Raw genomic sequence first — 26,337 nt, forward strand, 5'->3', positions numbered from 1 at the left:
CCCACTCGGGGGAGGAAGGCGGAGAGGGGAGCAGGTGATGTGGGAGCCGGCGGGGACATTTGCCGGCGACACCGAGCGTGGGCCGGAAGTGGAGGAGCCGAGAGCGGCGCCGCAAGCGCTCCGGGCTCGACCGTGGCGACGGCGGCGGCCCCGCGGCTGGCGGAGGACGATGAGGAGCGACGGAAGCCGCGCGGGGGGACGCTGCTGCGCGGCGCCGGGTTCCGAGTCCGCGGCCGACTGCGCAGCCTGCGAGCGGGTCTAAGTAAGTGCGGGGCGCGGCCGCCGGGCCCGGGGCGCTCCCGCCGGGGCAGGGTCGCGGGGGGCGGCCGGCGGGGCCTCCCCGGGGCTGCGCGACGCGGACGGGGCCGGGCGAGGGGCCCGGACGGAGGCGCAGCGGGGCCGCGGGCGCGCCGTGACCGACGGCCCCGGGTGCCGGGCGGCGACCGGCCCCGGAGCCGGTGTCCGAACCCGCGCCGCGGCGCTCCCAGCGGCGCCCCGGGACCGGTACTGGGGGACCGCGGCGCCCCGCCCCCACCCCGGCCTCCCCCGCCCCGAGGCGCCGCGCGCCGGAAGGTCGCCGGCTGCTGGGGCGCGGGGACCCGCGGGTGCACGCGGGCAAGTTTGGGGCGTCGGGGAAGCCGCGCGAGCGCACCCGGCGCGGCCGGAGCCCGTCGTGCTGCGGCTCCCCGCGGCGTTTCTTATTGTGCAAAACGCTTCCGCGCTGTGCCTGCCCCGGTGTCCTGACCCCGCAGCCCCGCTGGCTCTGCGGCCGCTCCACGGAGCTTTGCCGGGGGCCGGTCGCGGAGTGAGACCCGCGAGACCGGACGGGCGGCGAGCTCGGGGTTGGGTCCGCGCGGAGCCCCTCCCGGCTTCGTCCCGCTCGGGGTCGTACTTGTGTGTGTGCGCGCTCACACGCGTCGCGTTTTCTGCGGGAAAGTCCGATTCGTTTCAGGAAGGAGCCGTTGGCTGTTCCCGGGCGCTGTCCTCTCCCCGGGGCCGACCCGGACCCCCGGCTGCTCCGTTCGGTACCTGTGCAGCCTCGCTGCGCGCCCGGCACGGTCTGCCGAGAGCGTGGGACCCAGTGGGTGCCGCCCCGGCCTCGCGGACGGCCCGCCGGTGCGAGACCGGTGCCCGGCCCTGCTGCGGCAGCCAGTGCCCCCGTCCGCGTGCGGGCGCAGAGCGTGGGGCGGGCGCCCCGGGCCAGGGCCAGGGCCAGGGAAGGCTTTCTGAAGGAGCTGCTACCCGAGCTGGGTTTTGACAGAACAAGTAGGGCATTGCCCGAGTTATTTCCTGTGCGCAAGGACTCAGGTATTCTCCGGTGAGTCGTACCCATTATTTAATGCAAGTGTAGCAGGACCTGTAGCTGTGCTTAACTTTCACTCACCCGGCTCTGGTGGATCATAAATCACTTTAAATTTTGTTTTGTAGAAGCAGCTGCAATAACACACTACCTATTACATTGATCCCAGCAGTGTTTCAATTACACGTTTCATCTCGCCCTTATCTGTGCGGAAACATGCATTTAGAGAAGCTAAGTGAGTGGACGAAAGTCACCCAGGTAATAACAGACCAAGCTGGAAAACGTCTCTTTCCACTGCGTGGCACTGCCGCCCATTGGTCGTTGATCTGAGATGGTGCCTGTAAGGCAGCTCCTGGCTGTCTCTACCTCCCCATCCTGGGGCCCACATGCTTTCTCAGACACACCTCCAGCCCCTTTGCCCTCTGAGTGACAGCATTTAGGAACCAAGTTGTTCTGGGTTAACAGTATCACTTAGAGATAGGTTTTCCTATGATCGCCCGTCTCTTGTTTCTCATCTCAGGGGAATCTACTCCTGTGTCTCTGTCTTTCACTCATTTAGGACTCAGTGATAACTCAGATTCTAAAAATCTTTCTAGTTCTTGTTTAATCACCCCAGGAAGGCCTGAGGCCCATAGATGCCCTTCTTAAATTGAGACCAAAAGAGTTTCTAGTTTTTCTAATTCTTCTAATTAAGATGATTTTCCCTCAAATGATACACTTCATAATGAATTGTTATATTTTGTTACCTTTTCTAATATGTCTTAACTCCTACAGCAGTACGTTCTAAAGTTGCAGAGGTGTATTTCTAGCGCTTGAACTAAATGCATTAATGAGGTAGCCTGAGAATCATTAGAAGAAAATAATTTTTAAGTTTCATCCATCTAGTTAATATAAAGTGGCTAGAACTGTACCCGCTTCATAAGTTGGAAGTGTTTTGAAGTTCGTTATCAGTCTTAATTTAACATTACTATTTGCATTTTTAGCCTTTGTGAATCTTTTTAAACAATTTTCTTCCTTGTAGCTATTTATAATCTCAGAACAAACTGTGATTGGCTTGCATAGTGACAGTAATCTGTCATCTTTGTTCTGTCAGAGTTGACTGTATTTGCCAAGTCTCTCATGTTACAAGTAAAGCCGAAGCACACACATGCTCTCCGTGTGGCTGTTGGTACATGTGTCTGAGGTTTCTGCTCAGGCGGGTTTAAATCCCAGTTCAGAGCGCGCTCTGAACGATTCGGTTCCTATCCAGCATTTCTGTAGGCCGTTGTTGTTCATTTGTCCCCGAGGACTATTAATACCCCCTTTTTCATTATTGATGACATGTGGGTACCCATTAGGGAAGTAGATAATTCATTGTGTGGTGTCTCCCGCACACTGATAGCTGCTTGTGTTTCCACGTCCGCTGTGCGGCTGCCATGGTTTCTTCGCTTCTCCCTGCTTAGCAGAGAAGGAGATACGTTGATGTAGGAGGGTTGAACCCGAGTGCTGTGGTACTTGAAATGTGATTGGAAACTGAATTCCCTCCGAGTAGCTGATGAGCAGCCTGGGACCCTCCTGTCCCTTGTGATCTGGCCGTTAACAATGACGCATGGATTTGATGTCTGTGGTTTCCAGCCTTCACGTGAACCCATTCTGTCACTTGGAGGTATGCTTGTTAACAAATGATGAGTTTTTATTTTTAAACAAGCTGTTCCCAAAATTACCAGTTTGAGATAGACTTAGGGGCCTTTAAAAATAATAGTACATTCATGATTGAGGACTTTCTCCATGGCATGTGTGTAATTGGTGACCCTTCAGTCAGTGTCAGGGGGAATTTCTCTTTCACGGACTGGTAAACATCTTCAGTACTTTTCAAAGATCTTGGACTGTTGGCAGAATCAGTAAATCACTACACACTGTATAATACAATGTAAGCACTCGCAATTAAAATAATCAAGATAGTTAGCATTTACTTTTTTGTATGAGAATTCCAACTTTTATTAAAATATGATTTTAAGTACGATTGAAAGAATAACATATTTGTCTGATCTACTCTGCTATTGAGGCAGTGATAATTAAAATGTATTCATTCCCATAATTTAAGTTTTAGTTCTTGATTTATTTAAGTTTTCTTTATGATTTGGGGATAAAATATAGCTGGATAGATAACTGATCTGAATAGATTACAGACTTCAGAGGGAAGTGATAATATCTCTTGGCAAGGAAAAAGTTGATGGTGCTTGTTACTCTAGACTTGAAATTAATCTTTAATGTAGCACTTGCCATTGTGTCATTACTTTTTATTGGAGAGACTAACCCGAGTTCCATTAAGTAAAGCAAAAACAAGACATTTCAGAGTTCATGAAAACTCATGGTAGTTCCCTGTATATTCCTGACTCTTCTTTCTCCCCTCTCAGTAATCACGTACTCCTAAAGCATGCTGTGTTTTATGTGAAGGTTGCTCCGCCAAAGTCATTTTCTACAACTTTAACTCTGTGTGCTTTAAAAATATGTGACTTTGACAGTAGTGGTCTGGGAAGGAGACTAAAAATGTATGATGAATAAAATACCTCACAAACCCTAATTGAAATATAAAATCACTGTGTCTGTGCACATTGGAGATTTCTAGAGACTCATTTTTAATCTTGGTGCATACTTAGCTCACTCACTAACTTTTCAGTTACTCATTAAAGTCATATAACTGGGCCCTCCAACCTTCTACTGTACTAGTTAACAAAGACTATTTATAATCTAGTGCTTATTTTCCAACTCTACCTTTACTTTTTCTCTGTCACCCATAAAATAGAATTTGTGAGATCTTACGGATTATTCAGGTAAGAGCTCCCTTCTCCAAATATGGGAACCAAGACCCAAGGTAAAAAAGTGATATGTGGGAATACCCATTCAGAATGAGTTGCCATATTTAAATGTGGACTTGCGGGGCACCTGCGTGGATCAGTGGGTTAAATGTGAACTTGGCTAGTGATCTGAGAATGTGTGAAGCAAGAGTCACTGGGTACAAGCCTCGCCTGGAGTGACATAGAACTTTTGCCTAGGCAGAAAGTTCTCCCTCCAGAGTTTGCCATCTGTCTTCTAGTTTATGATCCTTGGGAACCTGAAGAATGCTAGGTGTTTTTATTAAAGATATTTCTCTTCCAGAATCTAGCAAGTTTTAGCAACCTGTCTATATTATAAGACACAAAATATTTAAATTACTGTAGTACATTGTTCTTTTGGGGGGGAAGGTTCTGGTTTTATTTTATGTTTTTATTTAATTCCAGTAGAGTTAACATACAGTGTTATATTAGTGTCAGGGATTTTTTTTTTCAGGGGATGCAAAAATAGTTCATTATTTTCAGTCAGCATGATGCAACACATTAATGAAGTGAAGGATAAAAATCATAAGATCATTTCAGCATTCAGAAATACCTTCTGAAAAAATTGGACATCTGATTTCATGATAAAAACTGTCCACAGAGTGGGTATGAGGGATCTATTTCAACATAATGAAGGCCGTACTATATTAAACTTACAAGTAACATCCTACTCAGTGATGAAAGACTGAATGCTTTTCACCTAAGACCGGAACGAGCCAAGGAAGTGCTCTTGCCCCACTTTATTCCCCTAGTTCTTGGAAGTCCCAACTGTAGGAATCCACTTCGATGTGGCCCCTGCTCTCCCTTCGTTGTGGAGTTTATTCTGTCAGTCTTCAAGTAGATTTCTGGGGTATTTAGGATGATAGTTATCTAGTTATCTAGTCCTCCCCTATAGTACCTCATTCTTAATCTGAAGGAGTCAAGTTTCTGGAGGAAAAAGACAGTAAGGTTGTATAGTTAGACTCTCCGAAACAGTGGTTTTCAAACTTTCTGGTCTCAGAACCTCTTTACATTGTAAAGAATTATCAAGGATGCCGAAGTGTTTCTTTATATGTGTACTCTAGAGAGAGATATTTACTGTGTTAGAAATTAAAGTTGGGAGTTTTTAACGTATATAACATTTTAAAATGGCAGTAAAAAGTTCATTACGTGTTAATATATTTTTTGTCGAGAGCAGCTGTTTTGAGGAGTATGGCATTGTTTTACATTTCTGTAAATATCTTTAATGTCTGCTTAGCAGAAGGTATATTATCATGTTTCTGTATTTATTCTCCGAAGATAGGTTGTTTTAGGTGAACTGTGTGAAGCAAATCAGGTTCACACAAAACTTGTAAAGAGAAGAGTATTACAGATGTTCTTTGATATTGGTCCGATACTCAACAGGTAGTAGTTTCTTTTTTCTTTTCTTTTTCTTTTTTTTTTAAAGATTTTATTTATTTATTTGACAGAGAGAGATCACAAGTAGGCAGAGAGAGAGGAGGAAGCAGGCTCCCTGCTGAGCAGAGAGCCCGATGCGGGACTCGATCCCAGGACCCTGAGATTGTGACCTGAGCCGAAGGCAGCAGCTTAACCCACTGAGCCACCCAGGCGCCCAACAGGTAGTAGTTTCTTAAGGGCTGGTTACATTGTGGAATCTGAAACTTGGATCAAAGAACTTTTGTCTTTGTTACATTAAAATCCATAGGTTTGTCTTATAATGGACTGTTACTTCTGCTTGATGTGACAGCATTCATTGCTCATTTGGAACATACTTGTTTGCTGTGTTGGGCAGATTCTTTCAAATGTTGGTAATCGAAAAGGTTATCAAATTGCATTTGCTGGTACCATCATTACCGTGGTGCCAGCCGGAAAGCCTCTGAAGTCATGGGAGGCTATTGGCAACTTCACATTCGTTTTCCATAACATGTCTGCAGGCACCGAAGTCTGAATAGCCATAGTTTGTCAGTGATCTTTTTAAGTAAAATTGTTGTCACCTAAAAAAAGCAGCTAGTTCAGCTCTCGACTCTGAATTTCAGTGCAGGGCCCTAGGGTTTTTTGTGTCCTCTCCATTTTGTCACACATTCATCACACAAAATGTTAAAGATGTATACTTATTGGCTATGATATAAGTAAATTAATAATTTTTACGACTTTTTCAGTGACATTCTTAAGTAAAACTGACTTTTGGCTCCTTTCCTGGAGTTCGTGGGGATAAAGAATGGCACTCCCAGGCTCTTGCCTCTGGGTGGCGCTGCCTTCGTTGTTGCTCAGGCGGCTGCCGTTCTCCCGCAGTGGTTTCCTACAGTTAATGCCGCAGTGAAAAGGCAAATCGTGTCTTAGTGCCATTATAACATGGATCTTGAAGATACCTCAGAAGGGTCTTGTGGCCCTTAGGACTGTGCAGTGCAGCCACTGGCGTAGAAAGGTCTGAGGCCTAATAAGGACCTTAAAGATCATCCACTTCGACTGCTCTGATTTCCTGGACACTGATTGCCAAGTATTTACTTAGATTATGCTTGAATACTTCTAGTTCCTGAGAACAATTGTGCTCAGTAATAAAAATAAGTGGCATAGATAGCCATTTGATGGCAAGTAAGAGAAATCCTTAAACGTGGAGTTGTGCTTTGTCCTGTTTTTAAAAGTTTGCGTAAATCTCCACTTGGTTTCTGTAAGTAACCAAGCATGTTGAAATGTAGAGATTACTCAAATTCTGTTGTAAAGGACACATAGTTGCTGTATTTAAGGGCAGTTGTGATCTTTGATTGTCTTCGTGTCCTCTGTGATTAGATCGGTGGATGTTAGACATGTGCTGTGACGCGTGCCCCTGAGTAGATCGTGAGTCACTTGAGAGTCACATGAGGTAGGATCTGCATGTATTTGTGGCGTTGTCTTTCATCTTCAAGTAGCAGGTAGGATGCCCTGGAATCTGCCGGGCCTGGGAAACCAACTCTGGGTCCGCTCCAGGGGCCTGGGCTGGCTTTGAGAACCTCTACGGGGGTTTGTGCTTGTGTTCTGAGGACTCGTGTCATTGACCAGGGGCGTTACTTTGGTACTGGTCTCTCTCTCTTTTTTTTTTTTTTTTTTTTGAGCATCAACTTAGACAATATTTATTTAAATAAAATGGAACCATTTGCAGTTCTCCCAAGTGCATATAAACGAGGGAGCGCCTGAGGTGACTAATGGAGGTCAGGTGAGCGCTCCTGTCACCGGCTCCGTGACTTATACCCGCTCACGCTGCAGCCAACGTGATGGTTCTGACAGCTTCACGGCTTCAGATCGTTTTTATTTTTAGTCTTAAATTGGTGACTGTGTACTCAGGACGGTCTAACATTTACAAACCTGAAGCACATGGAGCACTAAAGGTGAATAAAACAAGTTAATGAGGACCATACATTCTCCAGGGGATCATCCCAGGTCTGGGGCTTCTGTTCCTGATTAAAGTGCTTCTGTAGTACATCAGGATGTGGCTGGTACTTCAAAACTGTTCTTTTAAAAGGAAAATGATCGTATCTACTTTATCTAAACATTATAATAAAAATTAGTAGTGCTTCTAACAGATTTTTTTTTAAAGATTTTTATTTGAGAGAGAGCGAGCAAGGGAGAGCGAGCTCCTGCAGGGGCAGAGGCGGAGGGAGAGACCAGCAGGGGCGGAGGCGGAGGCGGAGGGAGAGGGAGAGAAGCAGACTCCCTGCTGAGCTGGGAGCCTGACTTGGGGCTCGGTCTCCTGACCCTGCATCAAAATCAAGAGTTGGGGAGCCTGCTTCCTCCTCTCTCTCCCTGCCTGCCTCTCTGCCTACTTGTGATCTCTGTCTGTCAAATAAATAAATAAAATCTTAAAAAAAAAAAAAAAATCAAGAGTTGGCCACTTCATCGACTGAGCCACCCAGGCGCCCCTCAATAGATCATTTCTTGAGAAGTGCGTAGTAATATCCGTTTGATGACTCTGATCACTTCATCTAAATAAAAAGCACGAGATTATTTTTAATGTTGACTTTTTTCATTCAAAGTTAAGACCTGTGCATGTTCTAATGATGTGCTCATTTTTTGAAACTGTCACACATTAATTAAATTTTAGTTTACACGTTATTATATATTGAACTCCAGGATTTCACCTGTGTTTTTTAAAAAAGTTATTTGTTTGCACACCATGTGTTTTTTTGTTTGTTTGTTTGTTTGTTTTTAGTAATTGACAATAAAACATACAAAATGTGAGGGGAGGAGAAAGGATGTGGCTGTTTGTAGATACGTTTGAGGTGTCAGTGAGCATCAGATACTCAGGGAATAGATAAATTGAGATTGGAGATGCAGTAGACACAGAGAATTGAAGTAAGTTATACACAAGTGTGATAGTTTGAGCCATGAGAGAGAATGAGATCGCTGAGGGAGGGGAAGTAGATAAATGGACAGGACCTGGGAAGATTCCGACTTTTAGGGGTGTAGCAGAGGGAGGAACACTGGGATTTGGGTATACTGGAAGCCAAGGAGGAGTCAGTGTCTAGTGCTGCTGAGGATTGTGGTGTTGCAGTGTGAATTGAGAAAAATCCATTGGATTTATTAGTAAATGAGGTTTACTTTTTTTAAAATTTTTTATTTTTTATTAACATATAATGTATTATTAGCCCCAAGGGTACAGGTCTGTGAATCGCCAGGTTTATACACTTCACAGCACTCACCATAGCACATACCCTCCCCAATGTCCATAACCCAACCACCCTCTCCCTACCCCCTCTCCCCAGCAACCCTCAGTTTGTTTTTTGAGATTAAGAGTCTCTGATGGGGCGCCTGGGTGGCTCAGTGGGTTAAGCTGCTGCCTTCGGCTCAGGTCATGATCTCAGGGTCCTGGGATCGAGTCCCGCATCGGGCTCTCTGCTCAGCGGGGAGCCTGCTTCCTCCTCTCTCTCTCTGCCTGCCTCTCTGCCTACTTGTGATTTCTCTCTGTCAAATAAATAAATAAAATCTTAAAAAAAAAAAGAGTCTCTGATGATTTGTCTCCCTCCCGATACCGTCTTGTTTCATTTTTCCTTCCTTACCCACCAAAGCCCCCATGTTGCCTCTCAAATCCTTCTTATCAGGGAGATCATATGATAATTGTCTTTCTCTGATTGACTTATTTTGCTCAGCATAATACCCTCTAGTTCCATCCACATCCTTGCAGACGGCAAGATTGCATTCTTTTGATGCCTACATAGTATTCCACTGTATACACCACATCTTTATCCATTCATCTGCTGATGGACATCTAGATTCTTTCTATAGTTTGGCTATTGTGGACATTGCTGCTATGACCCTTTGGGTGCACGTGCCCCTTCAGATCACTACATTTGTATCTTTAGGGTCAATTGCCAGGTCGTAGGGTAGCTCTATTTTCAACTTTTTGAAGAACCTCCATGCTGTTTTCTAGAGTGGTTGCATCAGTTTGCATTCCCACTGACAGTGCTCCGCATCCTCGCTAGCATCTGTCCTTTCCTGACAATTTTAGCCATTCTGACTGGTGTGAGGTGGTGTGAGGTTTACTTTTTATGAGAGATCGTGGTGAAGGTTCATGCACCAGGTTCTTAGACACTAAGTAGAGAGTTTTTGGAGTGGTTAAAGCCACAGGTAGACGAATTTGAGAGACATTTGACATGTGAGACCTTGTGTGATAGCGTAGCAAGAGCAGAACTGAGAAATGGGAATAAGTCAGATATTTAAATGTGGGCATAAGGTTAAAACATAATAATGTAGAAGCATGGAAGATGAGAAGATACTGGTTGACTGAGTTTCTGTTATCTGTAGGTCTGATGCTCTTTCCCTCTCAGCAACCCTTCTAGTTCGTATAAACTTTGGTTTAACTTTGCATATATAATCTCATCATCTTTCTTGGTTGTTCAGTATACGAAGGTGATATCAGCAAATGCATTTGAGCATACAGAAGAACCTGGCAGATAATGCATCTCTTTTGGCAACACATTTCGTAAATTTAGCATCACATTTCATAAATGTTTTGCCCCATAGATGCCCCCATAAAATGTACAGTCGCCTTGTTTATTGTCCATGACCGGCAGCAGTGGTCTTGGGTTCAACTGGATATTCACGCTCAAGACCTGAGAGGCCATACTTGTCTTTCCCCTTTTTGAAAGATAGAGGATACAAACGCAGCACGTCAGCATCAGGTGCATTGGTCCCCAGTAATAGCTAAGGTTAGAGGAAAGGTGACGTGGGCGGGAGCACGTGCCACCCTGACTTAGCGGCTTCCTGCTCCGTGGGAGAGAGTATCTTCTGTAACAGCACCAGGACATCGCATCCAGGTGCAAAGAGCACACCAGTTCCAAGTCCAGTCCCCACGGAGAGAAGGCTTTCTTTTTGATTCCTACGGGACATGTGTAGCCCTACTCAGTGTTTGCTCAATCCAGGTGTAGCTCACCACTAGGGGTCAAGTTTACCACACAAAATGTTGCTTTGAAAAAGCTGGCATCCCACCTTCATGAGGTTTCCAGGGAAACAGTACTAGAAGGTTAACCAGAGGTCATTTTTTCATGCTGGAGAAGAGGTTTTGTTAACCCTTTACTCACACTAAGTTATTGACAAAATACGTGGAAAACTTGCGTATCACTGGCTGTATGATCTGTGAAGTGGACTGTATTAGAGGCACTGTTCATTTTCATTGCCTTTCATAACGTCTGGGTCTACACGAAGTTGTTTTTACATGCCAGCAGATGGCTCTAGTAATTGTATTTTGCCGATAGTTTTAATACATTTAGGAAATTTAAAAAGTCCTTCCATATATTAGGCTTGCTTGCCTCAATTCTTAAGATCATAGAAGTGTGTGCTCGCTCTCTCTCTGTCAAATAAATAAAATCTTAAAAAAAAAAAAAAAGAGACAGCATACACACTTCAGAGCAGTTTTTATTCACCTGTCCTTAAAGTTGATTTCCATTTGATATTCCTCCAAATGGACTGACTTCGATTCTGTCTTCCACGGTTTAAGAATATAAGTTTATGTTGTTTATCACAAAGTCATTTAGTTAAGGTGACTTTTCAGGACTGCTTTGTGGAAAACTGCAAATTTAATTCCTCTTATTTCTAACCATAAGTAAACTCAAATATGCCATCTTTCTGATGTCCCGTCTTAAATATATATATGTCCAGTGCTCAGAATACAGTTATGTTTCCTCAGAAGTCTAATAAGTTACTGAAACAATCCAGTAATAAGGTATATTACTAGATTGTTCATTCAAAAAATATTTTAGTCTTGAATGTATGTAAAGTGGTGTACTACCCAGTAGGGAATAGAGTAGTGAAAAAGAGAAAGATAGTTCTTAGGCTTATAGATTTAAGTTCAATATTTTATGTTGAAATTAGATATTACAGAGCCTGCTTTAAAAGGATAATTTTTCTAAGTTTGAATAATTGAAAATTGTAACTCTTTTTTCTATGTTTTTTATTTATTTATATATATGAGATAGTGCGGTAGTTTTTGTTTAATTTGAAAATTGGTCAATTCTTGATTATCCAGGATATAGGGGCCCTTATCAAATTTCTAGATTTGCTTGGTACATTCAGATATTGATGCTAATTTGAGTAGAACATGCTTAGGAACATAGTAGTACAGCTAGAAATACGAGTCACAAAAGCAAATACAGTTAACATATTTCTATAGCATTTGTAAATGCTTTTTAAATTAGTTTCATTTGGTAATGTTGACCGGCCTTATATATAGGCATTTTAAAAATTCTCATTCTACTGAAAAAGAAATTTTAGATTGGAAATAAGTGATAAACATAAGATTATTCAGGAAATACATGGTAGAGCAGATTTTTTTTTTAAAGATTTTATTTATTTATTTGACAGAAATCACAAGTAGATGGAGAGGCAGGCAGAGAGAGAGGGAAGCAGGCTCTCCGCTGAGCAGAGAGCCCGATGCGGGACTCGTTCCCAGGACTCTGAGATCATGACCTGAGCCGAAGGCAGCGGCTTAACCCACTGAGCCACCCAGGCGCCCGGTAGAGCAGAATTTAAGTGGATGAAATTTTACTGTGTATTTTTCCTACTAAATCTCCAAATAAATGGTACTTTGAGTTACTCCTCTCTCTGATAACTGTCATAAATGATTGGCTCTAACCATGAAAAAGATAGAAAAATTGTTCACAAAGAAATTTCTTAAATGGTATCTTATTTTCCAAATAGTGCAATGCTCTAATATGTTTGTTTTTTATCTCAAACCCTGTTAATCCTAATCATTACACACACACAAAAGTTTTATTTTGATGTAAAAAGTTAATGCTGGTGTGTTTTTGCATTTCTCCAGTACACCTGTTGGGTACAAATGGCAATCATTGGTATCACTTATAATGAAAAGTTTAAGTGGGCCAGATGTGTTTGTTGAGACGTATCCGCTGTGTTGAAGGAATATAGAATAGCTCTGACTGATCTGAGCGCTGTAGATAAATTGCTGTTATAGGTTGTAAAGGCATTGATTGATTACTGATCTGCAAAAAGTTGTCAGATTGAATGTAATTGGATTATTTGGCTGCTATAATGCAACCACTTTCAGTCTGGTTTTTAACCAGTTCTTGATATCTGCTGCTCAGGGATTGCTGCTTCTACAATAGTTAAGCTTGAATTTTTCTTTTACCTCACATACCTGCTTTTCTCTGGCTTACCACGGAGCTCATTGTAATAAAACTTGCTACAACTGGGTGGCAGTGTTGATTTCAGAGAAACTTCAGAAAAATGTCCTGTTGTCGGTGTACATTCACAGTCATTTGGATAAGAACTCAAATTTGAAAGTCTGTGTTTAGCGAAGTAGTGTAAAGTAGTGTTTGGTGAGATAATGGTAAAAATCAAATTTGTTAAGTCATCTAACTCATCTTTATAGCCAATCCAATTTAACTTGGTTTTATGATTTTTTTTTTTTTTAGTGTTTAATTCAGTGAATGAAAATGTCACATTTATTAGCTTATGGAATACAGTAAAATTTTAAAAAATCAGTCACTAACATTAGATTCAATAATAACCTCTTTATGGTAGTTTTATTAGTGAGTAAAAGAGAATTTAGTATTTTTTTAAGAAGAAAATATTCAGTGGGGGAAAAGTCAGTTTCTTTAACAAATGGTGCTGGAAAACTGGATGTCCACATGCAGAAGAATGAAACTGGACCCTATCTTTGACCATAAACAAAAATTAACTCAAAAAGGATTGAGGACTTTTAAGACCTGAAACCATAAAACTCCTAGAGAAAAACCTGGCCATAAGCCTCTGACATCTGTCTCGGCAAAGATTTTTGGATCTGTGACATCAAAAGCAGGGGCAGCAAAAGCACAAAATAAGTAAGTGAGCCTGCATCAAACTAAAAAGCTTCTGCCCAACAAAATGAAAAGACAGCCTACTGAATGAGAGAATATATTTGCAAATTATATATCTGATAAGGGGTTAGTCCCCAAAGTATATAAAGAATTTACACAACTCAGTAGCAGCAAAGCAAACAGTATGAGTATGAAATGGACAGAAGATCTGAATAGACATTTTTCCAAAGAAGACATACAGATGGCCAGTAGGTATATGAAAAGATGTTGAGCATCACTAATTATCAGGGAAATACAAATCAAAAACCACAGTGAGTTATCCTCTCGTTATCTGTCAGAATGGCTGTTACCAAAAAGACGAGAAATAAATGTTGGCAATGATATGGAGAAATGGAAACCCTTGTGCCCTTTTGGTGGGAATGTAAACGGTGCAGCCACTATGAAAGATAATATGGCGGTTCTTCAAAAAATTAAAAATACAACTACCATATGATCTGGCAATTCTGCTTCTGGCTATTTATCCAAAACCACTGACTCAAAAAGATATGTGGACCCACATGTTTATTGCAACATTACTTACAACAGCAAAGATATGGAAATAACCTAAGCGTCCTGTTGGTGGATGGATGGATGGGTAAAGAAAATGTGATACATACAGACAAGGAAAATAAAAAAGAAGGAAGTCTTCCAGTTGTGACAAAATGGATGGACCTGAGAGCATTGTGCTTCCTGAGCTAAGTCAGAGAAAGACCAGAAAAAAACAAACTGCAAAAACTAACCCCTCTCCCACACCCAAAACAAAACAGAACCCCCAAGCCCCAAGTTTAACAGATACGGAGAACAGATTGTTGGTTGCCAGAGTCAGGGATGGATGGAATGGGTGAATGTACAAACTTCCAGTTGTAAAATAAATAGACATGGGGATACAATACACTGTTTGGCAATTATCATTAATACTGTATTGCTTATTTGGAAGTTTTAAGAGAGTAGATCTTAGAAGTTCTCATCACAGGGGAAAAAAAAAATTTCCAGTTGTGTGTGGTGACAGATGTTAGCTACTTACTGTCGTGATCATTTCCCAAAATATATAAATACTCTTATTTTGTACACCTGAAAATAATACAGTGTTACATGTCAGACGTCAGTACAAAGAAATTTTTTTTCTCAGCCTACCTGGCTCACTGGTGGGCACACAAGGAGCTTTGGAATCCTGCTGGTTGGCCTCTGGCCTCTTCTGCCTGAGAAGCTGGGAGCACAGCTGTTGACTTACGCCCCCGAGCCTCCCTTCCCTCATATACAAATTTGGGAACATGGCCTCAACCGATTCTTCTGTCAAATCAAGGAGAATGCCTTAATGAAAGTACCAGGCAGTAATTAAGCACTTTTTTAAAAGAGGAGTATCATTTGATAACTCTGTGTTTCATAAATACAGCAGTGGCAGGAGAGAGGAGACTGAGGGGACAGAAGCAGCAGGGGAATCCGGACAGCAGTGGGTGGGCCCTTTGAGGAGTCTCCAGTAGCATAATTTATTATATCGTGAATCTGACTTTTTAAATAACGTATGTTGAATTACTGATTCTCTCTCTCTCTCTCTCTAGGATACTTACGGAGAGTGGCCATGGAAAAGTCCTGGATGCTGTGGAACTTTGTTGAAAGATGGCTAATAGCCTTGGCTTCCTGGTCTTGGGCTCTTTGCCGTATTTCTCTTTTACCTTTGATCGTGACTTTTCATCTGTACGGGGGCATTATCTTACTTTTGTTAATATTCGTATCAATAGCAGGTATTCTATATAAATTCCAGGATGTATTGCTTTATTTTCCAGAACAGCCATCTTCTTCACGCCTTTATGTTCCCATGCCCACTGGGATTCCCCATGAAAACATTTTCATCAGAACCAAAGATGGAGTGCGTCTGAATCTTATTTTGATAAGATACACTGGAGACAATTCGCCCTATTCCCCAACTATAATTTATTTCCATGGAAATGCAGGCAACATAGGTCACAGGTTACCGAATGCGTTGCTTATGTTGGTGAACCTCAAAGTCAATCTTTTGCTTGTTGATTACCGAGGCTATGGGAAGAGTGAAGGAGAAGCCAGCGAGGACGGACTCTGCTTGGACTCCGAGGCCGTCCTGGACTATGTGATGACTAGACCTGACCTTGACAAGACAAAAATTTTCCTTTTCGGCCGTTCCTTGGGAGGAGCCGTGGCTATTCACTTGGCCTCTGAAAATTCACACAGGATTTCAGCCATTATGGTAGAGAACACGTTTCTAAGCATACCGCATATGGCCAGCACTTTATTTTCCTTCTTTCCGATGCGTTACCTTCCTTTGTGGTGCTACAAAAATAAATTCTTGTCCTACAGAAAAATCTCTCAGTGCAGAATGCCTTCTCTTTTCATCTCTGGACTCTCTGACCAGTTAATTCCGCCAGTGATGATGAAGCAACTCTATGAGCTGTCCCCGTCTCGGACTAAGAGATTGGCCATTTTTCCTGACGGGACTCACAACGACACGTGGCAATGCCAGGGCTACTTTCCTGCCCTCGAACAGTTCATCAGAGAAGTCCTCAAAAGTCATTCTCCGGAAGAAATGGCAAAAACTTCCTCTAACGTAACAATCATCTAATGTTGTTTCTTTTGATTCATGCACTGTATTTTAATTTGTGCAGAATGATAAAGAATGTTCCTTCCTAGAAGTGTGTTATGTCTGTACTTGTCTGAAGAGTGACATTAAACTTTGAATGGACTTCAGTGCTCCTCTGAGATGATCCAAATAGTTTTTTACATTTGAAGAACTAGAATTCTTGGGATTCTTTCATACATTTTCATCCAACCTTTCAATGTGGTTATGTACCCATACCTTTAGTTTAATATGCCAGTGTAATAGCATATTGTATTCAAAAGTTTCTTGTTGCCTACGTGGTGTGCCCTGTGTGACACTCGGGTTAATGGCGGGGTGCGGAAGGAGAGTCGTAAGCGAGAAACCTTTGAGTATTCTGCCTTTAGTAAATACCGGGACAATCATGGTAAGCAAACGTAGTCTGTTAACTGCATTCTTCCCCTTACCAGTTAAAATGAAATGCATGATGGTATTTTATTCCTTGAATTATGCAATGCAATGTTTTTAATGTAAATACTACCGGTCATATACCAATGTATATGGTAACCTGGGTCATATCTATTTTTATGTAAACTCTATTTTGTTCTTGGCAAGAAGTGAAATTGAGGCCTGTGTGCAGGTTGCCATTGACTTTTGCTCTGGTGAATGCTGAGATCCAGCTTTTTCTTACAAATAAATGGGACCCCATTTTTTCAATATAAATGTACCGTGTTTTGTTAGGTACAGTCTGGATCATGGCATGTAAAAATAGAAATTTAGAATTTTACTGCAGCTTTGATGTGCATATTTGAACTTTTTAACATTTGTAATTTTGGTGGCAAAGAGAATTTTAGCTTCTGTCAATTTTGTACGTCTACAGCTAAACCATTAATAGCAGTCATAATGACAATTAGAACTTGTTTAAGAATTAAATTAGCAAGTCTTACATTACATGATTGTACATACTATTTTACAGAAATTCCCACATTTGATTTTTTTAAGTCCAGTATCTAGGTATATCTAGCCCACTAAAGTCAAGGTATCATTTATTGGACTTTCTGAAAATAAAAGTTACAAAAACAAAAGCAAAAAAGCTGTTCTTTGGTTTAATGTTCCAGTTGTTACGATAGCATTGAACGACAGTGTCAGGAAGTCTTATTTATTTCTCTCCTACATGTAGGAATGTGGGAGTGAAGGAACTATAGAACTTTTTCTTACAGAACCTACTACCAGATCTAACAATTAAGTGGCTATAAGTGAGAAATAGCATTTAGACATATAGAAGAGTAAGAAAAATCTTACTTAAAAAAAAGAGCCCCTTTAAACTTGCAGGATTTACCTTAAAAAATATAAGCTATGAGGTATTATTGTGCTAAGTTGTTTCAAGTCGTCCTCAAAAATTAGGTGTAATTGAGCTCTGTCCATTACATTACGTCAGCTTTAGCATACCATATTTTGAATATTTCAGCTATATTTATTGGCTTTGTGCAAGTAGCTAGAAGAGAGAAATAATGGGTCAACGTTCTTGACCTTAATTATAAAATCTTTCCATGGAGATAGGGCTAGAAATACTTTGCCAAATAGCATTCTTATTCACTTTATGTCAGTATTCAGAAAAAAATACATTCTAGCAACTGTGATTGCTAAAGGATGCTGTTTTTCTATAAATTACTGTTAGAAAGTCATGCTTTTCTAAAAGTTGGTAATCCATATCGTGGAAGGTGTATTTTTATGTATAAATTCACCACGATTAAAGGATACTTTTCATCTTGTCAGTCATTGCTATGTAGAATGATTATCCTAAATAGTAACGTATTAAAAAGAAAAGAGTTAATACAACAAATGTAGTGTCCTTAGACGTGAGCTCACGTGGCACACCCGAGATGTGTATCATTCTCGGAAGCTTGCAGAGCACTCTGTGTGTTCCTGTGATGGCTCCGTCTCCTGCTTGGGGAGGGGCTTTTGGACTTCAGTTGTAAATATTATGCTGATGAAGTATAAAAGCTTTTTCTTCACCAGTGATTTGGTCATATGCTGCTTTTGGTTGTTTGTTTCCTTTTTTAGGGTTTATAAATATTTGTTTTTATTTTCCCTAAAGCTAGGATTTCAAAAGTCCTAAAGTACTTGTGTCCACCCCCACTTTCATTCCCTTGGGATTAAGGGGCATTTCTTCCTGCGGCAGAGGGAAGAGTGTGTTCCGGGTTGTAGTACATCTTTCCTTCCTGGCTTCTGTATTTGAGATGTCCTTAGATGGGGAGAGGGGGCCCATGAATCCTCTGGCATCATTTTTTCAAAACGTATCGAATCTTGTGGCCAAAACAGTTAGTCTTAATCAGATGTGACTTCTTCATGGGTCACTCCTTCATTTGGACCCATGTCTTAGTGGGATTAGAGGTGTTTCTGCCTTGTGTATTAATTTCTGGCTCGTTTTGGAAGAGCGGCTCTAAGAGATGAGGAATGAATTTTAAGTTATTAAGCTGCTATAGTTTTGGAAATCCTAGGATGATTTTAAATACGGCAAAATACAAATTGTATTTAGATCAAAATTCATGATTTTAAAAGGGATTGTTGGGAGAGGGGTGAATGGCAAAAAATACTAAAAAAGGATTTGCAAAAGATGGGGAGAAGAAATTTGTGACAGGCGAGAGATAAAAGATACTAAATGAATAGAACTAGCTGGAAAGGGAACATGATCTGGTTCTTGAGTGTAGGTCCAGGAAACGATTAACTGAATAGGTCGGCAAAAAGGATACCTCATGGTGCAAAACAATACATTTGTATGCAAAGCGTCTCTAACCAAGAAACTGACTGGAGCACCTGATGTTGCAAATAACTTTGTAAAATTGATATTTTTACTGAAATGGTATTTTCAGTTTTCTTTTTACTGGGCAACTTAGCTTATTTTTTTCATGATGAGCTGTGGATACTTGGTGATTACCCAAATTCCAGCTTTGGTGATATGTCAGTTACATTCTTGTGTTGAAAATTCATACCACCGGATGCTTTTATATTCATCTTTTATTTTTGTAAGATTTAGTTTGAGGTGGAAATAGGTTTGTTTGGTCAAATTACAGAATGAAGGACACGTTCAGCTTTATATAAATATTCTCACAATCTCAGTTTAAGGACAGTTTTTAGCATTGAGTCCCTTTCTTCCTTAAGGTTGGGAAAAAATAAGGTAAACTTCTACCTAGGATGTCACAGAAGTCACTTTTAAAATTAGATCATGATTGAGATATACTGAACTCTTGCACTGACCTCCCCTTCTCCGTTTTTCCTATTACGTTTGACAAAATAATGAAGAGAAAAAAAAAACTGTGAGAAATATTCGTTATAATGCTTTCAGATTATCCACTTAAATTTATGTATTTTCATATCACTCAGGTAAAGTTGGAAATGACAGAGCACAGACATCTATTTTTTAAATCAGTAGGGTAGAAAATGAAGAGCACTTCTGTTTATTTATACTACCATATATGCACATCATCTAAGCTAATCAGAAATAATATATTCATTTATATAGCAAAATGAATGCATTCATCCTAACGACAGTCAACACATTTTTGCCAAAAGGCACAAATATACCTCCATTTATATTTTGTATCTAAAAATGTAGTTTAAAAATAGGACTACGTATAAGAGACACTTTTTACAAAAAGTGCCATATGCACACAATGTAACGGGGATGAGTGTGTGGTGTTCAACATCATTTATGACAGTTTCCGTCAGTACAGTGAATACTGGAAAGTCAAGTTGTTTTTGACTTATTCAAGTATATCCAGGATAAAATAAGTTAACCCAGTTTCATGATGTAAATCATATTTTTGTTATTTGCCATATTTTATTTGAAGCAGTAATACAATTTTATGACTCAGATTTGAATGTTATCGTACACGATGTGCTGGCCATGGCAAGCAAACATTTACATTTGTTTTTTTTTTTTTACAATAAATTTCATTTAGAATATACTTTCTATTTTTCTGTACTGACATATGCAATAAATTGATAACATTAAAAGTTTGATTAATGTCTTAAGATAGTTTGTATTCAGTCTTTTTTTTCCCCCAGTTTTCTATTAACCTAAATTATATAGTAGGACATTAAGGTTTCCTAAGGGTTAAATAAAATTTCTGAATGCATAATGAAATTAATGAATTTTTATTGTTGTAATGGTATGGTTGATAAGTAGAAGTGAGATTTATATTCTCTTCGTATTATCTTCCCACAGAAGACATTTCATGTAGGCTCATAGTAAATATTTTCTTTTTTTTCAAAGGTTTTCTTTTTCTCAGTTTTTTTTTTTAAAGATTGTATTTATTTATTTGAGAGAGTCAGAGACCGAGAGCACAAGCAGGGGAAAGGGCAGAGGCAGAGGGAGAAGCAGGCTTCGAGCGGAGCAAGGGGCCCCTTGTGGGGCTCAGTCCCAGCACCCTGGGATCGGGACCTGAGACGGAGGAAGGCGTTTCCCCGGCCGAGCCTCCCAGATGCCCCGTGAATATTTTCTCTATAGGAACCGCTGGTGATTGAATAGGCCCCAAAGCATTTGATGAGTTAAATGAATCTGGGAATGAATACATTTTAACTACTGATAGTCCTATTGCCTTCAGATCTCACAAAGTGCTTTCTCACGGGATTCTGGTCCTTTTTCCTCCGTTACTATGGGGTTGGGGGTGTAGGACGATGTAAGATGGCCTGATGCGTGTTCAGTCTTGCAGAGTCTGTATCTTGGTTTCTCTGACAAGAAACTCACACGCTCCAGTAGTGTCAGAACCAGTTGGATGATAACGAAATGCGTGACAGACCATTTTAAACGGCCCCTATGAGTCAGGGTGAGGAGATCCCTTATCGGAGGCCACCGTTCCACTGCAGATGTGGTGGGAGAGGCGATCTCCCGTGTACTTTCCTCAAAGACTGCTGACCTGAATCCGAAGAGAAAGTAGTTTGTTTTTTGTTTTGTTTTTTTTTTTTAAAAGATTTTTTATTTTTATTTGACAGAGAAAGACACAGTGAGAAAGGGAACACAAGCATTGAGAGAGGGGAAGCAGGCTTCCCGCTGAGCAGAGCGCCCGATACGGGGCTCGATCCCAGGACCCTGGGATCATGACCTGAGCCGAAGGCAGACGCTGAACGACTGAGCCACCCAGGCGCCCAAGAAAGTAGTTTAAAAAACTAAGAACTACTCGTTTTTATTTTCAAAAAAGATACCTTCACAGTCCTATTTCCCAACTCTCGCTTTACATCCCGTGACCTGCTGAAAGTCATGGGCAGTTGGATCCAGTTAAAGAATAGAACAGTCACCTTATTAACGAAAAAGGAGGGAAAGACATTTTCTAAACACCTACAAGTGTAAGACCTGCATGTAGGGCGCGTTAATGATCACGGAATTCCCACAGCAAAGCTTTGAGACAATCTCGAGTGATTTACTCGTTAGGAACACTTCCAAACAATGGGCCATAGATCAAAAATTAGGAATGTTACACAATAAGCCACGTTTTCCCAGAGCATTTATTTGTGTTTCTGTGGAAGATCTAGAGGTTAACCTTACTAAGACTTCTCATTCTCTCTTTCAGCCCTTGATAGATAAGCAAACTCAAAAGAAATAGGGACGTCAGTCTCCAGGTTGCGCCACAGATGCTGTGACACCGATCTCCCAGTGTATTTCCCTAGCCCCGCCACACGGGTCCCTGACATTACTTTATAACAGCTAGCACTTTTCCTGAATGATTGCGACATACTAAGTATTGTTCTGACTCCTGTTTGACATTTAGTTCTTGATCACTAAACAGTGAACTGGTTTCTGACTTGGCTGATCTCACTCCTTGGTCTTTGTCCTGTTTTAACTTGCAAAAACAGCTCCACACCTTTCCCTATCAAAGGGCACTTCGTGACTGCATTTCTCATTAGATCAGAGTCAGACTTCTTGGTCTGTAGGGTCCTTTACAAGGTGATCTTAACCTTCTAAAAAGTGGCTACTCTTTCGTGAATCAAACTCGTTTCTCTACTACGCACTTACGCCCTGTGCGTCAACCTGTACATCCAATGTCCTCTCACCTTGCTGAGCTCCCACACCCATCACCCAAATCCATGGTAGCTTTAGGAACAGTGTCTCCTCTTTCTGAAGATTATGGCACTCACTGCCTTTTGTAGTTTGGTAGTTGATTATATTCAATTCGGTTCTTTTTTAAACACACTGTCTCGTTTCCTGTTTGTATGTCTTGGCTTCGCAGTAAATCAAGGTGCGGCAGCCTACATGCGATTTCTCTCTGTCTGACATAGTGCCTAGCACCGTGCTAAGCACCTTGTAGTGCTGAGTGTGTTTTCCATGTGGCGTGTGCTCACTGAAATTGGTCCACGCTTTTCCTTCTCTAAGAACAAAGAAGATGCACAAAGGCAATTAATGTAACATTGTATATTTCTTAAAGGTTTAGATTTAGAATAGCGACAAGTGAAGGTAAACACACACACACACACACGCACACACACACTCCCTAGCCCGTCATCAACGTAGAAACATCAGAAGCTGCCTGTGTGATTAGATCACCCTTCAGAGGTGGGCAGGGGAGCGATTATGCAGGACATGTGACACTTGCAGGATCTAACTTCAGCTGAGCAGAGGAAAGAGGCAGAGATGAAAACACACTTAAAAAGAGACCGCACAGAAGGAGGGTATGGAACAGAGATCAGACGTGATCACTAAGCCTGGCCGTAAATAGAGCTGATACAGGACTGCAGTGTTAGCAGGCACACCAGCGGAAGGCCACAGGACCCCTTGTCACGGGATCTCTCTTCTGGGTGATAGAGATTATGTCCCAGTTTTGTTATCTTCCATTTATTTTTAATCATGTACTTGTAATTCACTTTAAAAAAAATCTATCATGATCCCTATAGCCATTTAAAAAAAAAATAAGGTATGCATTTAATGTGGCATATTGGTATTTTTTGTGGCCTTAATTCCAGGACATATGTTTTAGGAGTTCCAGGCTCCTCTGTAGCCATCCTGCAGGCAGGCCTCTGAACACAGGATGGACTGAGTTAGGGGAGAGCCCAGGGGCAAGTTCAGCATCTCTGGAGCAGTTGGTAAACAGTTGTCATTCTCACTTAAAGCAGACCTGAAGTTGAATGACAACTGTTGTAGTATTGTTAAAATCCCTTCTAGTCTTGTACTGTATTTCACCATTATCTGTTATTTGGGCTTCCAGCATTTTCCTCGTTAATGTGAATTACAGACCCACAAACATCAAGCAGACTAAACTTGGTGAAGATGGGCACAGTTCTTCTCATCTCTCCTCATTGGCTTGGGCACACAGCTGGAATTCAGTAAATACCAAATGAGCAAAAAATATCCCTTGGGTATAGCAAATACTCCAATATATGATGATATCGATGGAAAATATATATCAGTACATTGCATCCCAGAGACTCTATCTGTGAGAGCAGAGGCCCCCAGAACTTTCAGGAGCCTCTGTATCCGTGTGTCCTCTCAAAAGCTTGTAAAGGCTGCAGCGTGCACTCCGAAGTTAAGCTAGGTAGTGAAGTTAGGATGAGTACGAAGGTCATAGCCACGTGCAAGTGATGTTTTCATGCCCGAAACACAGAAAGTGTTTCTGTTGAAACGAAGTGACATACTTCGTTAACTAGAATACCAGGTAGTTGGGATAGATGGCTAATGATGTTTTATACTTTTTTAAAGAAAATGCAGGCTTGGGCGCCTGGGTGGCTCAGTGGGTTAAGCCTCTGCCTTCGGCTCAGGTCATGATCTCGGGGTCCTGGAATCGAGTCCCGCATGGGGCTCTCTGCTCAGCAGGGAGCCTGCTTCCCTCTCTCTCTCTCTCTGCCTGCCTCTCTGCCTACTTGTGATCTCTGTCTGTCAAATAAATAAATAAAATCTTTTAAAAAAAAAAGAAAGAAGGAAAATGCAGGCTGTCTTGAGGGGTGATTTAAGCAACTCCTACACTCTTGAAGAATTGTAGGTTCTCGGCAGTCTTCCTGCAGATCCTAATAGAACTGTCCTGTGAAGGCTAGTTTTGCTCAGTTTGACCTCGTATTCGCTGTATGTATTTTGCATACCTTAATTACTTGTCTTCCATTTTCTAAAGCCGAGCTAATCTAAAATATAAACCGTTTGCATTCTAATATATAATTTGTTTCCCTTATTAGAATAATTGTTGCTTAGAGCCTAAAATGTAAGAAAATATATTCATGAGTAACTCATTGCCCTTTAATTTTTATTTATTATGAGGAGAACTGGAGTAGAAAGGCCGAGGGCAAGTCTGATGAGGAAGAGTTCATACGAAGGTCACTTTGGCAGAGTGTGTTCTTATCGCCTACTGAGCTTTGGGAAAATGCAAAGGAGGAATGATCCTGACGCGCGAGAAAAGCACACCCTCATCACGTAGCACAGAAAATAGCCCTCCTGTTTTTTTTCTTTTCTTAATTTACTTTCCTCAGAACTAAAGAGCCCCCGGCGCCGTGTCGAACCCCCTCCTCCCGAACCCCTCCGTCCTCGGGCGGCGTCCGTCTGTCAGGCCCGCGTTCCCCCTTCCTTGATCCTCCGCCCGCCCTTTCATTCTGTTGTCGCCGTTCACAATCACAGATCTACAGAAGAAGTTGAAGGTACAGTGGAAGAATTTTTAATGAAACATTTGCAAGTTCATCTCCAAGCTGATGCCCCCTGATCTCTGAATATTTTCATGTGTTTTTGCTGAGCAGGTTCTCCTGCGCACATCCTCATAACGCAAACATTAAAACCAGGAAATCAACAAAGTGGATTACCGGAGCCTCAGATCCCACGTATCCCAGCATCATTTACGGACAAAGCATCTTATGAATATAGGTGCAAAATAAAATACTAGCAAACTGGATCTAGCAAAATATGAGAGAATTATGGATCACAACCAAGTGAACTTTGTCACAAGAATGCAAGGTTAGTTTAAAATCTGAATTAAACCATTTAAACCATTCAGTTTAAAATCTGAATTAAGCCACCTGGGTGGCTCAGTTGGTTAAGTATCTGCCTTCGGCTCAGATCATGATCCCAGAGTCCTGGGCTCAAGCCCTGCGTCAGGCTCCCTGCTCACTGGGAAGCCTGCTTCTCCCTTTCTGCCTGCCACTGTGCCTGCTTGTGCTTTCTCTTTGCCAAATAAATCAATAAAATCCTTAAAAAAAAAAAAAAACAAAAAATCTGAATTAATGCAATACACTACACACACACACACACATATATTAGTCTGCTTGGGCTGCCATAAAAGAATGGAGATTTGTGGTTTAAACAACAGAGATGTACTTCCTCACAGGCTAGAGGTTCATGATCAAGAAGCCAGTAAATTTGGTTTCTGGTAAGAGCTGTCTTACTGGCTTGTAGATGACCTCCGTCTTGATGTGTCTCCATGTGGCCTTTCTTCTGTGAGTAGATGGAGAGAGATGTCTTCCTCTTCTTTCTTATGAGGACACCAGTTATCAAGATAGAGTACCATGATTACGACCTTATTTTATTTTATTCCTTTAAGGATTTTTTTTTTCCTCATAAGAGGGAGAGTGTTGGGAAGGGCCAGAGGGAGAGGGAGAGAGAGAATCTTAAGCAGGCTCCATGCCCTGCACAGAGCCCGACACAGGGCTTAACTTTACAACCCTGAGATTATGACCCGAGCTGAAATTAGGAGTCGGCCACTTAACCCACTGGGCCACCGAGGTTCTCCATTAGCTTTATCCTTTTAAAGGCCATGTCTCCAAATACAGTCACACTGGGGGTCAGGGGTTCAATGTAGGTATATCTGGAGGACACAGTTTAGTCCATAAAGCTATATGAACAGAAGAAAGCATTTGACAATATTCAACACACCATCTTGATGAGAATTACTCAACAAACTAGGAATAGAAGGAAGCCTACGCCCGTAGTGAGCATTTACAAAATACTTGTGGTTAGCATCATACTTAAGGGTAAAAAACTGAAAGCCTTCCTCCTTAAGATCAGGAACAAAACAAGGGTATATATTCATGGCACTTCTATTCAACATTATACCAGGGGTTTTATGCAGACGAATTAGGTAAGAAAATAAAATAAAAATCCGGCAGGTTAAAAGGAAGAAGTGAAACTCTTGATGAAATGATTTCTATGTAGAAAATCCTAAGGAATCCAACAAAAATCAGAACTAATAAATGAGTTTAGCAAGGTTTCAGGATTCAAGATCAAGTGGAAAAATCAATTTTATATCAATGCACTATTAATAAATAATCCAAATAAGATAGTGTTTTGGGTTGGATTCTGTATTTCCCCCAAAACTGATTTTTGACACAAGTACCAAGATTCTTGAGAGG

General features: G+C 41.4%; 1 protein-coding gene across 2 annotated transcripts; it reads left to right on the plus strand.

The window, feature by feature from the left end:
* On the plus strand, positions 1 to 20,058 carry ABHD13 (abhydrolase domain containing 13). Of its 2 annotated transcripts, XM_059378219.1 has the most exons (3): positions 1 to 262; positions 5,604 to 5,753; positions 15,017 to 20,058. In XM_059378219.1, exon 3 carries the CDS (start codon positions 15,037 to 15,039, stop codon positions 16,048 to 16,050), a length of 1,014 nt encoding a protein of 337 aa, XP_059234202.1. In that variant the 5' UTR covers positions 1 to 262; positions 5,604 to 5,753; positions 15,017 to 15,036; the 3' UTR covers positions 16,051 to 20,058. The 2 variants fall into 2 exon arrangements, with proteins under 2 accessions (XP_059234202.1, XP_059234201.1); XM_059378218.1 differs by lacking the exon at positions 5,604 to 5,753.
* The last annotated feature ends 6,279 nt before the right edge of the window (positions 20,059 to 26,337 follow it).

The sequence above is a fragment of the Mustela nigripes genome, chromosome 15 (genome assembly GCF_022355385.1).
Source record: "Mustela nigripes isolate SB6536 chromosome 15, MUSNIG.SB6536, whole genome shotgun sequence".
Taxonomy (NCBI): Eukaryota; Metazoa; Chordata; class Mammalia; order Carnivora; family Mustelidae; genus Mustela; species Mustela nigripes.

Bases quoted from the DNA above. Each gene is read 5' to 3' on its own strand.
- ABHD13 (XM_059378219.1), top strand. From the start codon at position 15,037: ATGGAAAAGTCCTGGATGCTGTGGAACTTTGTTGAAAGATGGCTAATA.